The sequence below is a fragment of the Anoplophora glabripennis genome, unplaced genomic scaffold, assembly GCF_000390285.2.
Source record: "Anoplophora glabripennis isolate ALB-LARVAE unplaced genomic scaffold, Agla_2.0 scaffold65, whole genome shotgun sequence".
Taxonomy (NCBI): domain Eukaryota; kingdom Metazoa; phylum Arthropoda; class Insecta; order Coleoptera; family Cerambycidae; genus Anoplophora; species Anoplophora glabripennis.
In genome coordinates, this window is record NW_019417609.1 from 588,327 (window position 1) to 604,264 (window position 15,938).

The following is a 15,938-nucleotide window of genomic DNA, read 5'->3' on the forward strand; positions in this document are numbered from 1 at the left end:
ATCATCCATTATCTGCACTGTCTACTAATATCAATATTAACTCTAGGAGACATCCCAAACTTCTGGATAATTGAAACAGTGGTTTTCCGGAGCCTACCAATCAGACAAAGCTACAGAAATACGTAGTATACAAAATTGAAAAATATATCAGTAAGAGGAAGCTTGTTATCGGAACGTCGGGGGTTATCGGGGCGGCTGAAAGCGCTTGGCCTATCTTCCACCGTAGTCAGGTGTATGGAGCTATATTGCCTCATTGTCAAATTTATACCACCCTTAGTCAAACCACTATTAGGATAGCTGCGGGTCGAAGATGTCCGCAGGGTAAAGTACTTTCGACACTGCTAACACATTCAGTAAATTCGCTCAGTGTATAGTACCTAGTTCGCTTCACCAGAAAATAGGAAATAATGCTTGATAATAAATTAATCTGTGTATCTCAGATCGTCAGACAGTTACAGGCATCACTCTGGATCTGCAGGTAACTTTTCGTCAAGATCCGGCGCAATCCTAAAGCCACCTTGTGGTTTTACATAGGTGTAATCAGCGCCTGTTTCACTTATGCAAATGTCTCATGGGGGCCTGCTGACAATTGGAGCGATGTGCACCGCTTCCTTAGAGGCCTAGAAGCTCTTCTGCCTCTTCCGAAGTTACGCCTCTTGATTGAGGAGAAAGGCCACTCGCTTCAAATCCAGTGCCGTGAAATTTTAGCTGATTTTCTGGTGAAGGTAACAAATGACAAATTTCTTCTATTTCAACTTCTATAGTTGATTGAGTTGTTACGTTAACTTTGGCGATGTAGTAACAATAAAGGTATGTCCGACCAATCTCAGTGGAGTCGGGGGTGGGTTATAAAGATATAAAAACAACAATTTATATATAGTGATAAGGGCGCCAAGTGATTTTCATAACCATACCTTTAAACATAATAAAATCACTAAACTGTATAGCCACAGATTTTAACAGGAAAACAAATATATTATAGTTGTATCAAAATAAATTAATAAAAGTCTGAGTGTATTTGAACTATTGTGGTATATTAAAAACAAAATAATGTCTATATGTATATGAAGATGTATAGGGCAGTTAAAACAGACACATAACAAGATCAAACGAAGAAATATGTATACTATCTAAGAATATTAATGGAGAGCTCTCAAACAAACGAGCTAGGGATAAAGGCTTTATCAAAAATAACAAACTAATGCAGGCCTTTATCTCTTTGCTATTATTAAATTTCTTACACTAACATGCTAAATTTTACTTACACTAAAACAAATATATGGAACCTCTGTTCAATAATTACAAAAGAAAATTCCGAATTACCGATCACATGACTAAATTATTAATTTACTATTTAATGATAACTATCAACATGACAATAAAACCCAATGAGTAAGTAAGGGGTAGATGATTCCCAAAACAATTCTAATACATGTGGTCATATATTCATACCAAATCGGACTAAAGTCGTTAACCACGGTGAAAAAAAACTTCCCACTATGTGGTACTTAGCCTGGTTGAGATGATGTAACTCGTAAGTCTCAACTTCGCCTTCTCTCCGTAAATCTTTGGCTCTTTGGTATCTCGGGAGGCCAACCAATATAAAATCCGATCGGGAATATTTTGGATCTCCTCGTATATATGGCCCCGGGCCCAATTTGGAATTTGTTGGAATTTTAAATATATTTCGGAACACCGAAATCCCTACTAAAATGTCTAAAAGCGTATACAAAAAGATAATTTAGAAATGGGAGTTACCAGCAGATAATAAAATCAATTGTTAATTATTTAGAACTCACCTCTTGTGATCGACGCCCCTAATCACCAAGAGACATTGTTCTCTCAATAATACTCATAAAATATAGCCAATATGTTTATCAGACGATATTCCAATACATATATCAACCCCATTAATATCGTCTTAATCAAGGTATTAGTGAAACAGCCGTTATAAACGTGGAATATGCAAATTTTATTGTTCACTAGACCTCAGTCAAATACAAAGTTTTCTATCTCCCTGCGAGAGCTCGCGTACTCGCTATCTAAACTGACCGCTTTTTCCCTAGCGCAAAAAGTTTTTCCTATAAATTATGTTTTATTTGTTGTCGTGCCTTAATTAATAATAATGATAATGTTTAATTATTAACCCCGAAATGATGTTATAGACCGGTAATTGGAAATTTAGATTATAAAAATGTAATAGAGTGTCGTTCATATTGGTTTGGTCTTCAGTTGTCGCATCTTCGAATATTTCCTCAACAGAGTTTATATTATCTTTATCTTCAATCTTTTAACATATTTTTGAAAAAGTAGCAACTACTTCAGCCTCTGACTGTTATGGGATCTACTCAAATTATCAAACATTCCAGTAAAGCCTTCGTCACTACTATCTTCATCGGTCAGTTGTAACGAAAGTTGAGGTGCAATAATTTCAAACTTTAATTTGAATTGTAGAAAGTGAACATTTTCTCAATAAAAACAATTATATTGATAAGTAGGTAAACGATGTTTTTTATGAAAAGGAAATACATTTATTTTTAGATTCGACTGCTGTCTTTAATACAGTTACTTTTCTGCTTTGACCTCCCATTACTTTACTTACATTAATTTACTAACGTTCTTTTAATGGTGATAGAAAAAAATGTTTCATACTTCCATTCCACTATTAATGTTAAGGACCTGCACATATTACTTAATATTACCAGAAATACCAACGAAATGGGTCTGAAACTTACTTAAGATTGATATCGGAAAATGCCGATGAATATAAAAATTTAAAAAAATGGTCTTAATAAAAAAAATATTTTTCGTAAACTTGTAAGTAAAAAGAGAACCATTATTTCACCGAGCTCTGTCTTCACAAAGCAACTTACAAATATAATTTCCGAAGTATTCGCAACTGTCTAGGGACGTTTGAAAAGCGTTTTGCCCACCTGCATGACTGTTCAAAACCGAGAATAGGCCAAGCGGTTGCACCAAAGGTGACTTGCACAATTCCCTGGAGACTCATAACATTTTACGGTGAATCTTTATCGTAACATCGATTAAAAAAAATCGTCCAAACAAACAATTACTGTTGTAACAACATGCTTATACCGTGTCGCTGATCCATCATAACCGTGTCATAATATTAGATTCCTGGTAAAGGCGACAGTGGTTTTACTATACTCGTATACCTAAATTTCGTGTATCCATACTGACCCGACAGCCTCAAGCCTTTGGTATATCAGTGGCTTTAATCAATGACCACACAAGGCTCCAATTTAAACATTGTAATTCATTTATCTTTAATACCTATTAGATACCTAGCGGCGACGAAATAAATTAATCACTCTAAAAGTATATCGAATCATATTGAAGCATTATATATGCCGATTTCTCTCCGATAATTGTTTTATTTATTACTTGTATTATTTTTTGTTACCTATATATTACGTCATAAAGAGGATGTAAATTTTGAAGTTATTTTTTCTCCATTTCCTCATATTAGTAATAGATTTATTATGAATGAAATGCAATCAGTCTGTATTTAAAAAATATACTGCTACTAAGTTATTATTTACATGCAAACATTTTTGGCGTAGCCGAACATTACGTTATTTTTTTAAAACAGTTTTTATTTTTTCTTTAATGCATTTTGTGTTGATAGAAATTTTGAGAAAACACAGATTTTTTTCAAAATTCAAAGTTAAATGCTTTAAAAAAGTACTTAAGTTGCCCGTGACTAATATGCACCAACCCTGAAAAATAAAAATAGATTAAAATTTTAAGTGCAATTATTAGTTACGGACAACCCAGTTTATTTGGAGGATTCCAGTCTAATCACACTTCACATTCTTGCTAAAGTTGCAACTGAGTTAAATATTTTTTACGTTTTATACCAGCTTATCGCCATCTAACTACCACTACTGGTATAGCCTATATTCCAGTAGACACTGAGTTTTTAATACTTAGAGATGTATGTCCAAATGGTAAAACATATTTAATTTAGTAGGTAACAATCTTAGAAGCCTTTATTAAAAAATGAAACAAAATATTATTTGAAAACTAAAGACTCTTTATGGAAACAAAAATTGTTACGAGTTATCAACCCAAGGAAGCTACTCCTGAAATACGTTCGCTCCCGGTCACCCTGTATATTCAACCAAACTTGAAATCAGCTCTCCTATAAGTGATTTTATCTTCCTGGAAATAATATCTATTTTGAAAACGAGCTTCACTCATAAGAATGGTATGATGGTGTTTTAATTTCAAGTCTGTCATTTCACCTGGAATGCTGCTTTATTTTAAACATTAAATATTTTCTCATATACATATAACTACTTAAAACCGCACTTAAAAAATGTATTATTAATTTTCTTATAATTTAGCTAAACTAACTGGCACAGCTGAACAACAAAACATTATAATCTTTTCATTTCTTCCTTTTCGCATCCAAGTGTACTATTTACTCTTATGATCAGCTTATACAGGGTCGGAAAGTCCCCATGGTTCATCGACAAATAAGATCCACTTCTTATTTGTGGAAGGGCGAAATGGGCGGTGACTATTAGACGCCTTCATTATAGCCATCTTTCTCTATCGCACGGATTTCTATGACTTTCTTTATCGCTCTCACGTAACGGCCGATGAACCATGGGGACTTTCCGACCCTGTATGTCTCTAGACAAGAGATAGGTATTGCAGTTCGCAGTTACCTGTATTTGCCACTATTAAATTAACACTATCATATATTTTTGTCAAAATTGTATTATAAAATATGTAAATTATTCAGAACTGCTTCTGTTGTTATTGCCGAGTATGAGATAACACTAGATATGTAAGATCACTTGGTTTCTAGTCCATAAAACCATAAAATTGAGCACAATGCTGTCCTAAAATTATATTTATTATATTCTATTATATTCTACTAGTTCATACTTTAACATTAAAAATATATAACCTCTAACAAGCACTGAGGAATCTTATTTTACAGATGGATGACTCAGACTAACATGTAGTAGTCTTGGAAGCAAAAAGTAAAGTAAACAATCTTTCTGATAAAATAGACTATTTCGGAAAATAAATTTTAATTTTACAAAAGGAACAAATTCAGGTAATTTGAATAGACTGTTGAATGCACATTGACCTAATGCTGAACGATCTACATAATTATTCTCAGTCACCATTAAGACTTGATTCAACAAACTAAGTGCTGCTAATGCTACTGAACATCACCAGTAAAATAATTATATTTATTCCATTTAAACATCAAATCATGTGATCACATGTGTAGAGAACTGTGCTAGGTGTTCAGTAGGCATGTTTAGATTCATTTGTGACGTTATAATATAGCACAATGTTTTAACTACCCAAATATCATATTATAACTAGATGCTGAAGTAAGTAAACAATATGATTTTGTTTAAATTATATACATTTTTCGGTATATTTTCGTTTAAATTTATTGGAGTATTGGAAACATCTATAATAACCATACTGACCTTTGCCTAACCTTTACAGACATACATCCAGATTGTAGCTCATTAATTAAAACCTATTTTATTTATTGTTTTACTTACACTATATTTTGTTTTCAGTTGTGTTCAGTCAATGTTCTCAAGACGTGGCTCTCGAAATTGTTCAAAGATTCCACCTCAAAATGCACCTGGGTACGAGAACTATTACAGAATGCTCATTCAGTAAAAGTGTTCTTATAAATGAAAATCATCGCAGTAAAACTTTTCTCAGAAAATATATGATGTATGTTTTTCCTTATACTTAATTATTTTAAATTAGGTAGATGTCATTTTTATGGAAAAATATATCTCGCTTGTCTTAGATAAATACTTATTAGTTATTGAATTAGTTCAATTAATTTTAAAGAAGTCAAAGATTAATTCAAGCTTTATACGGCTTTCCAAGGTATGAAATCGTATTTGGTAGCTCATTTCAATTTTTACAGACTTCGATAATAATGTAAACCTGCTCTTCCAAGCTCTTCATTGTACTATTATATTAAGAAAGCTATTTAATTAATTGATTTAAATAATATTCTTTTTTATTTATATTTAGGTATAATTCAGAAATGTATATTTTTCGCTAGAGAGTATATAATAACATTAAATAAATCTTGAATTTAGTTGATGTCTAGTTAATTAATTATCTCTTCACTTAAGTTCGTCGTAACCTCTCTTGGAAAAACATTTAGGTAAGTACGTAAGAAATTATATTATTTTAAAAAATATTACCTACTTAACCGGATTTTTTTTCTTCTTAAAAGTACTATGCAGTTTTCTTGTTTCGTGGTAAAATTATACTTAGGAATCCTAAATAGGTGTACATACACCGATAATATAAATTTATATTTCAAGTGAATTGCATAAAACGAATAAAATTACTTGTTTACTGTAACTTCATTTGTAGTTATAATGTAATTTTACATTACTTATGGCGTCAAAACAACCAATGGTCAAACATTTTTATGAGTGTCTAGCACAGGTGTATAGTAAGAACATAGTAATAGCGTTAAAGATTATAACTTATGTCTTTATGTGTTACAACTTTTGCAGTAACCAATAAATAAGAAAAATTTGACACCATATTGTTATCTTCTAGTTTTTTTAAGTAAATCCAATTATTGTATTTTTTTTGTACAATTTTTATATTCATCAGGATGGATATCAGGAACATTCCACACGTCTGTATATGTGACATGACTATAGCTAATTAATCAAATATTATAATGAACTCAAAGCCACAGGTGTAACAAAGAACTGCGCATCTCAAGGTTGAAGGAATTATGAATAAAAACACGACACTAATAAAATTTATTTTAATACATATTTTCACAATATATAACTTTCTACTACACATAGAAAATACTGACATATTCTTCCTAGAATCGTGAAAGCAACAAATTTTATTAAACTTTCATACAATATTGTTTGAAAATTTGAGAAAATGTAAAGTTTGTTGGTAATAATTTCACAATTGCAAAAATCATCGTAATGTAAACGTCGAATATTCTCACAATTTGTTGCTGTCGCAATTTTAGGAATAATTCTGTTTTTTTTGTGAAATTATACGAAAACATTTTTTATATATAATGTGCAAAACCATACTTATCGTATCAACTTCGACGTCACTTGAACATGGGTGTTGTATAATAATGAAAACGTAATATTGACAGTTGGTAGAAGGAAGCGCAAAAACAAACGCTTAGGTGAGGAATTCTGAAAGGAAGCCTAGATAGTGGAAGTAAGGATAGCGCAGAGTGAAAAGTAAGACGATCAGTGCACGGTGAAAATATATAAATAGTGAAAAATCAAAGTGTTTAACACATATTAATTAGCAGGTAATTATTTTTTAAGTACTTTGTTGTTAATTGTTCTATGTAATATTACATGTTAAAATATGTATATATTGTCGTGACTGCCCGGCTATTACAATAACAACTCCTTTGTTTCACATTTAACTTGTTTTATCATGATTACATTGTTCGAAAAACGAATAATAAAGTATTTCTTATGCTCACTTTATGTCATACGCCTATAAGAGCCTTGTTGAATTTACTAACATTTTCGCCCTTGAGGGACGAATCTGAAAAAAAATAATAATTAAATACAAATAAAAAACAATAGCTATAAAACAGATCTTCCGAAATCTCAACTCATAGCTGGATTGCCTCCCGTATCGGACTCCAGTACCTTCCGGCCCTGCCGGCTAACTAACAGCAAAAAGAAAAGGAAATAAATGGCACACCTTGAATCAAAAGAAACATCCGAAATGGCTCGATTTTATAACCAAAACTTTCTGACATTGAAAAAAATACATAATAACTGTTTATACTACGATTATACTATAAACCTTATTATACACTCCCTTGTCCCCAAAACTCTACTAAAAAAAACTGAAACTCAATAGACAATACTAAAGGCTGTTCAAATTTGATTGAACTTTTCAAATTTACCGCCATTTGTGTTCTTCTTTACGAGAATGGTTTTGTTTTTTTGACAGCTGTTAAGTAGAAACATAGCGGTTAATAAATATGAAGAAGTATACCTACGATTGACAATGCATCTTTATTGTTAAAAATTATATTAAATTTGGTGAAAGTTAAGTATGCAGAAGTTGGAAGAAAGTATGGAAAAACAATTTGTCCAACAAACAGCACCATTCGAAACATTGTGAATAAATTTGTAGAAACTGGTTCGATTCAGGATCAAATAAGTAAAATTTATACTCATTGTCATATCTAGATTTAAAAAATTCCTCGAATAATATTGGAACAACCAATGCCTCCGCAAAAATTATCTATTTGGTATGGTTTTTGGTCTTATGGGGTGACTGATTCATAGTTCTTCGAAAATGAAGCTGGAAACGTTACGGTGAATGGTGTTCGATGTCAAACGATAATTAAATAACTTTTTATGGGATAAATTGGAGCGTATTATTGTGCAGAATATATAATTTCAACAGGACGGTGGACGGTACAACATGTTATACACCAATGGAAACAATCCATTTTTTTAAACAGAAATTTGGTAATCAGTTTCTCTAAGAGATGTTAATTGACCACCAAGATTATGCGATCTGTCACCATCAGACTTCTTTTATGTTTTTTTTTTTGAAGAGCAAAGTTTATGTTGACAATCCTCAAATTATTCAACATCTGAATGAAAACAACTGAGCAAATCACTTAAATTGAACCACTATTATGTGAACATCTGATGGAAAATTTTGATAAAAGATTGAAGGCGTTGGAGCTGCAAGAAGTGGCCAATAAATTCTTTTCCATTATTAATCCCAACATATCTACTTCAATATTCAACAAATGTATCTAGTTATTTCTAATAAACTATGTGTTTTATTAAAAAATTAGTAATAAATAAATATGTAAACCAGCTTTATTCGCTTTTCAGGAGTGTGGTTGAGGCTACACTAACTTCATCTAAAGAAGCAGTGGTGGACGTTAACTACATATAAAAAATATTCGACAGAGAAAACGAACAGAATCAATACCGCGAGAAAGAAATAATAAAAATAAAAGATAGCAGCAGTGGTTGTTAATACTGTTCTTCATACTAGTCATAATATCAGCGATACACTCACTTTTATTAATTAACAAAGATTATTGTAAATTATTACACATGTATCATTTCTGAAAATTATGCTTAACTGTACTAGACCACTATAAATGCTGAACATTTTTATTTTTGTTACCATTATACCATAACTTTTACCACCATTATTATTAACATTCAAAGCAGTCCGCCGCACTTTATTTGAAAAAAATATTTTTTCTAAAGCATAACGTAAATATTTGTGTCAACATTTTTTTATATTAAAATAGTTTCAGTATGATTTAAAAATTAAAATTTCACTTTAATTTTAGATTATATAAGTTTTAGCCGTCGGTATTACCTATAACACAAGCCGACAAGATTTTAACCCAATAACACGAATAGACTTTCCCAAAGGATTTTGGTGCGCTGAATTCGAATTTGAATTCAAATTCGGAAACGTACATTCTGGTTTCTGGGTTAGACGGTCGGCCAAATTGTGTCGCCCTCTGTAATCAATAATTGCGTATACGTATATTTTAACATTGATATCATCCTACATCTTATATCATTATGTCTATATAAGTCAGATTTTCCTTCCACGTCGCTATATACATAAATGCAAATTACTAATCTGTATATTGTAGCCATTTAAGTCAAGGTAATTATTACCCAGAAATTACTGAAACTAAGCCTAGTACCTACGTATTACCTAGTACCATATTTTTATTTTTGGACGGCTTTAATTAGACACACTGATGTTGATTTCGACAACCTACAAATACTTCATGGACATTATAGTTTGGATACTTAACTGCAGAGCCTTCATAAATAATTACAAGCCACGTGACCAGTAATTTTGTTTGGAAGAGTCATTTTATTTCCCTCACATTGGCTATTAAATTTCGGTAAAATTAAAACAAAAAGATCAAAATTACGTTGGTACACAACATTCTGATTCACTCGGCTCGATGGTCACAATCATTTATGTAGATTCTATACAAGGATTCTGGATTTAATTACGTTGTTGCTGAAAATTGTGTTCAGAATACAAGCTAAATACTTTTTCATGGGATATTTATATCCTCTATTCATAACAGTAAAATTACGTTTTTATTGTAGGTACGACTCTGCTATTAAAGATAATTTTGTTCTAAAAATTTGTTATTACCGTTTTGTATTGAATTAATTAATAATAATAATTCGTAATTATAGTCTCACACCCTGCGATTGAGATAAATGTACATTATATGTATATGAAAATAAACGTAAATAGTAATAAAAAGATCTTTCAAATCCAACTTTATTAGGTACTGCAGCTACAATCGTCTGAGGGCTAACGGCTTTAATAATAATTAATTTAAGATTTACATTTTCAGCCCAATAAACATTACATCACTACAGATTTGGTTCAACAAAACTAATTTCGAAGTCTTGCAACTACTAAAACTTCATGGTTTGTTCTGGATGTTAATAACTAATAAATCGATTGGAATTTGTATATGTTCTTATCTATCTTCTTTTTGTTATCGAGTACCTAAAACTCATTGGTAATAATTGTTACTATAATAATACCTATACTTTACTCGAAAATAATATATTTTAGCAAAAACTTTCCAAGAGCAATAATTATTCCACTTCCATCACCATTTCATGCTGCATAGTCCATAAATTGATTTTTCTTATGTACAAGAAATGGATATTGAATCGACCCTTAATTCATTTGAACGTTTTGTATAATAATACAAATTTTAAGTAGGTATAGGTAAAAATATGAACCGGAATTTAGAATAAAATTTATAGAATATTTATCTTTAAATATGAATGCATATTTATAAAAAAATATTAAAAACTTAATTACTCCTATACAGAGAATACTCCTATATAGTTTTTTTTTTTCAGTTAGTACTGAACATTTTCACAATTTCCAGTATCAAAACGGTTATACAAATATTCCAAGAAAACTCATATTTAATACACTTGCAGTTAAATCTTGAATATTTTTAAATTGCTCATTTAAAAGTTTTTTTGCTAGCTTGCGAAATCCTTCCCACCAAATCCATTTTCCCAGTTCCAAATTATCTCTTGCCAATACACAAGTTCATCAGACCTGCAAGATGATTATATTAGGGTTACCAGATAAATAGACAGCAAATTAATTAGGTGTCTAATTATTTATCTATGCCTAATAAAGTTTAAGTAAAAATGATATTTAGGATTGAGTTAAAATTCTGGGGGATTACAGATTAGAGTAAAATTCGTCTCTGTTGTTTAAAAAATTATGATCGTATTCGTATTAATTTTTATGGTGCACCTTCGTCTTTTTCATAAATACCTAGCATTTATTTGTTCACAAATTATATTCCTACAGTCAATATAGAATTCATTTGTTCGTTGTTCATTTATATGCTGTACCAGTTAAATTCACTTTTACTTTCTGTATTCGCCAATTTATCTAAGTTGTTCGCTAGATATTCATATTTTAAAATTATAACTGCTTGATATATCTAGGTTAGTTCTGAATTAATTTGCTCCATTATTTAGTTATACTAATTATTTATTGCTGAAAATATGGTTTACTGCCACGTGGAATCGTGAGGTAATTTTGACTGCCCGACTAATCTATCCTTATTGGGAGAGTCAATTAAAATATATCTTTCGATGATATTATACAGGATAGAACACCATTAGGTACGTAAAAACATCTACGTTACTGGTTATGGAAATATTTTAATAGATAATTTTTAACGTTTTCTTTTATGATTACGGACTATCAATGTCTTCGGAAGTACCACACCTTGTGGCTTATTGTACTGGATCTCCCGTTTTTTAAAACTTTATGAAATCTATTAACAAATTTGTCTTCTACATGTACGCAGTGTAATAAAAAGTACCATACTTTTTCTTTCCTCGAATTCCTCCATGGTAACCTGTTGTAATGGAAGAAAAATTCATGTAACATTTATGTAATATTAAATACAATCTTAAAAATATATATTGATTATACAGTAATTGATTAATTTTACTATACTTTTTATTACAGTGTGGTATCGAACAATTTACACCCATAAATAGAAGAGGATACTTTAAAAATTACAAAATCAGTACCTATCTGAAAGTGCTTCTTGTCAAAAATATTAAAGAGCTATATTTTGTACTTACACTCACAAAAAGTGTAAAATTCACACAGTTATACCTACTATTTATCTAAGTACTTATTTGCATTATGTGGCCTACTAGCCTGCTAGAAGAGATCTCCACATACACACAGACCTACAAGGTAATCACTTAGGTAATTAATCTGATTGGTTGAGCAAAAAAAGGTTAGCGTAAATTCATATTTCATTATTCGCACATTCGCAAACTCAAACTTTAAAAAAGACCATTGAACAAAACTAGTAGATTTTATAGAACTTTTATAAAATAGAAAAAAGGTAGAATCCAATAATTAATTTAATCAGGACACAATCATGATACTGTACCTTAGTTATTATATTCACTACACTGAACACAATATTCATTAGACATAAGTAACCCGAATAAAGGCCTTGCAATTTTGAACTAGTCTTGACATCAGATGACATGAAATGTGAATTGTGTGGAGATGATATAAAATGTCACAAACTAACAAAAAAACTCCTGTAGGTATGAGGGGTTTGGAAATATGAATTTTTTAAAGTAACTTTGTACTTGTTATTATATTGGAGTGTAATTAATCAATTTTAGTTCAAATATTGTCATAAATGAGTAGTCGACAATTTAACTCACAATCAGTGGTTTCAATAAATACCTACTGTTAATGTGTTTTTTATTTATAGTGTATGTTCAATTAATTTAGGATTCTTTTTGGTAAGTATGTAAAAAGTTTATGTAAACTTATAGTACGATTTGTTATCAGTGTAAACATTATTTCACGTAAGTCTCTGCTACGAGTTACCTTTTCCAATTTTTAATGGAATTCCATAAAGGAATGTGTTGCATATACAGGGTGTTTCATAATTGGATGTCAATATTGAAGGGTGTTAATCTGTGCGTGATTTTAAGACAAAAAGTTCATATAAACATAGGTCCGTTTTCGTTTTATTTTTGATATACAGGGTGATGAATATCTGTTTGTAAAATTGTTTTTTTTTAATAACTCCGAAACTAAATTAGATAGTTTTATAAAACTTAGTATGTGTAAACTAGGTGCAGAGACACGTCTTTTGCATAATAAACGAATTTTCATTTTTAACCAGTGGCGTCCCAATTAACTTCAACCTCATTATTTTGAATGAAAAAAATGATACGCCACTGCATTTTTGAAAAACAAAAATTATTGTATAAATGGTGCTTTATTTTGTAATAAAAAAGATCTCTTGAGTTTTTTTCTTATCTTGCACTGTTTTTTAGTAAAAAAATAAAGAACAACATACTAACCCACATTGAGCCAAACAGAAAGCATGATATAAAGATTACCTAGTAGGCTGTGGTTGTTGATTACTGTTGTGATTTATTAATTTTGACAGTTCAGTTCATTCAACTCAATTTTGATACTTAAAATACCTGTACAGTGTTATTTGATAATGGTTGAGTTTACTAATCAAGAGTTGGCAGACATTCATTACATGTATGGCTTGGCTGATGGCAGAGCGCCAGAGGCTAAACGATTATATCAAGAGCGTTTCCCGAATAGAGTCACACCAGATAGACGAACATTCTCAAACATACATAGAACGTTGGCTGAAACAGGTACTTTTAAGCCAAATAATCAATTAAAAGGTGCCCATCGGACTACTAGAACTCCAGAAGTTGAAGAAGCAGTTTTAAATTCAATTGATGAAAATCCTAATATTAGCACTAGACAAATTGGAAATAACTTGAATATCTCGCACATTCTAGTTTGGAGAATTCTTCACGATTTTCTGTTATACCCGTATCATATTCAACGGGTCCAAGCCTTACTTCCTCGAGATTTTCCTTTGCGAATCAACTTTTGTCAATGGTTTTTGGAGAAAATTGCGCAAAATCCCTTGTTTGACTGTGAAATAATGTTTACAGACGAAGCTAACTTCTCTAGAAACGCTATAAGAAATTTCCATAACAATCATGTTTGGGCCGAAGAAAACCCGCATGCAATTGTGAACTTTAACAATCAAGAACAATTTTCCGTGAATGTTTGGGTTGGAATTGTTGAAAATCACTTAATTGGACCTTTTTTTCTGCCACAAAGGCTAGACGGCCGTACATATCGTCGGTTTCTAGAGGAGGATTTGCCCGTATTACTTGAAGAAGTGCCACTTTTAACTAGAAATAGAATGTGGTTCATGCATGATGGTGCACCAGCTCATTTCCATCGAGAAGCAAGAGAATATTTAAATCGCACATTTCATGACCGATGGGTAGGCCGTGGTGGACCCCAACAATGGCCCCCCAGGTCCCCAGATTTGAATAGTGCGGACTTCTTCTTATGGGGGCATCTGAAAACTCTGGTTTACAACACTCCGGTTAACACTGTAGAAGACCTGAGGAATCGCATAAGAGCTTCCTGTGATGTAATAAGGAACACTGACAACATTTTTCAAAGAGTCCGCACTAATATGAGAAGAAGAGCTGAAGCATGTATCCTTGCAGGTGGAGGGCATTTTCAACAACTGATGTAATTGTTTGTTTTTTTCGTTTCACAAAATTGTTATTTGTTGATCGTCAATCGTAATTATTAATAATATTATACAATAATGTGTATAAGTTATCTAGTAAAAGAATTATTTCCATAAAATGTGTAAAAAGTACTTCATTCCACGTACAGATAATTATTGTTGTTCTTTATTTTTTTACTAAAAAACAGTGCAAGATAAGAAAAAAACTCAAGAGATCTTTTTTATTACAAAATAAAGCACCATTTATACAATAATTTTTGTTTTTCAAAAATGCAGTGGCGTATCATTTTTTTCATTCAAAATAATGAGGTTGAAGTTAATTGGGACGCCACTGGTTAAAAATGAAAATTCGTTTATTATGCAAAAGACGTGTCTCTGCACCTAGTTTACACATACTAAGTTTTATAAAACTATCTAATTGAGTTTCGGAGTTATTAAAAAAAAACAATTTTACAAACAGATATTCATCACCCTGTATATCAAAAATAAAGCGAAAACGGACCTATGTTTTTATGAACTTTTTGTCTTAAAATCACGCACAGATTAACACCCTTCAATATTGACATCCAATTATGAAACACCCTGTATATAGATTTTTATCTAAAAATATTTCACATAGAGCATATTCCACTTTGAGTATTCCCATTCCATATATTTTCCACTCGAATCGTCTGTATCTGAATCAAAAGATCTCAACTTCCAGTATTTCTTTGTAAATACTACTACCATGTGTATTTATCAATACAATAAAGAAGGATTCAAGCATTACCAACTTCGAAAATAATGGATCTCAGTAACTGACCAAAACGTCTTGGTTGTTTATACATATACTACCGATTTTATAAACTTTAATCTAAAACTTTATATAGGTATTACAACGAATTTCAAGCATTTTAAAAATGACACTAACACTAACGATGATACTGTTTATATCATGTCTAAATTAATTTTGTAACAAGTAAGAAAATATGCATATAAATGAATGGTGTTTTTTCTTAAAAAGAGGCCTAACTATGGAAGAAAAATTACGTGTTATATATTTTGGTAAAGTAAATCGAATAGCTGTGCTAAAAAAATAAATAAAAAATAATTTATACCCATTTGTGAGCGAGGGCGATATGTTATGATTTGCAATTTCTGTCTATCCTTTACCATTTTCATCAACACATTCAAATCCCTTTTTAATATCTTTCAAGTATTACTGCTTCTCCTCACTTTCTCCTCTAGCGACCATTCCCTCTTTTTCTGGTATTTC

At 31.1% G+C, this 15,938-nt stretch overlaps 1 protein-coding gene across 1 annotated transcript; it reads left to right on the forward strand.

Annotated features, from left to right (window-relative positions):
* Positions 1-14,074: 14,074 nt before the first annotated feature.
* Positions 14,075-14,686, forward strand: LOC111692423. Its single transcript, XM_023456431.1, has one exon. The coding sequence runs from the start codon at positions 14,075-14,077 to the stop codon at positions 14,684-14,686; it is 612 nt and encodes a 203-aa protein (XP_023312199.1).
* Positions 14,687-15,938: the final 1,252 nt, after the last annotated feature.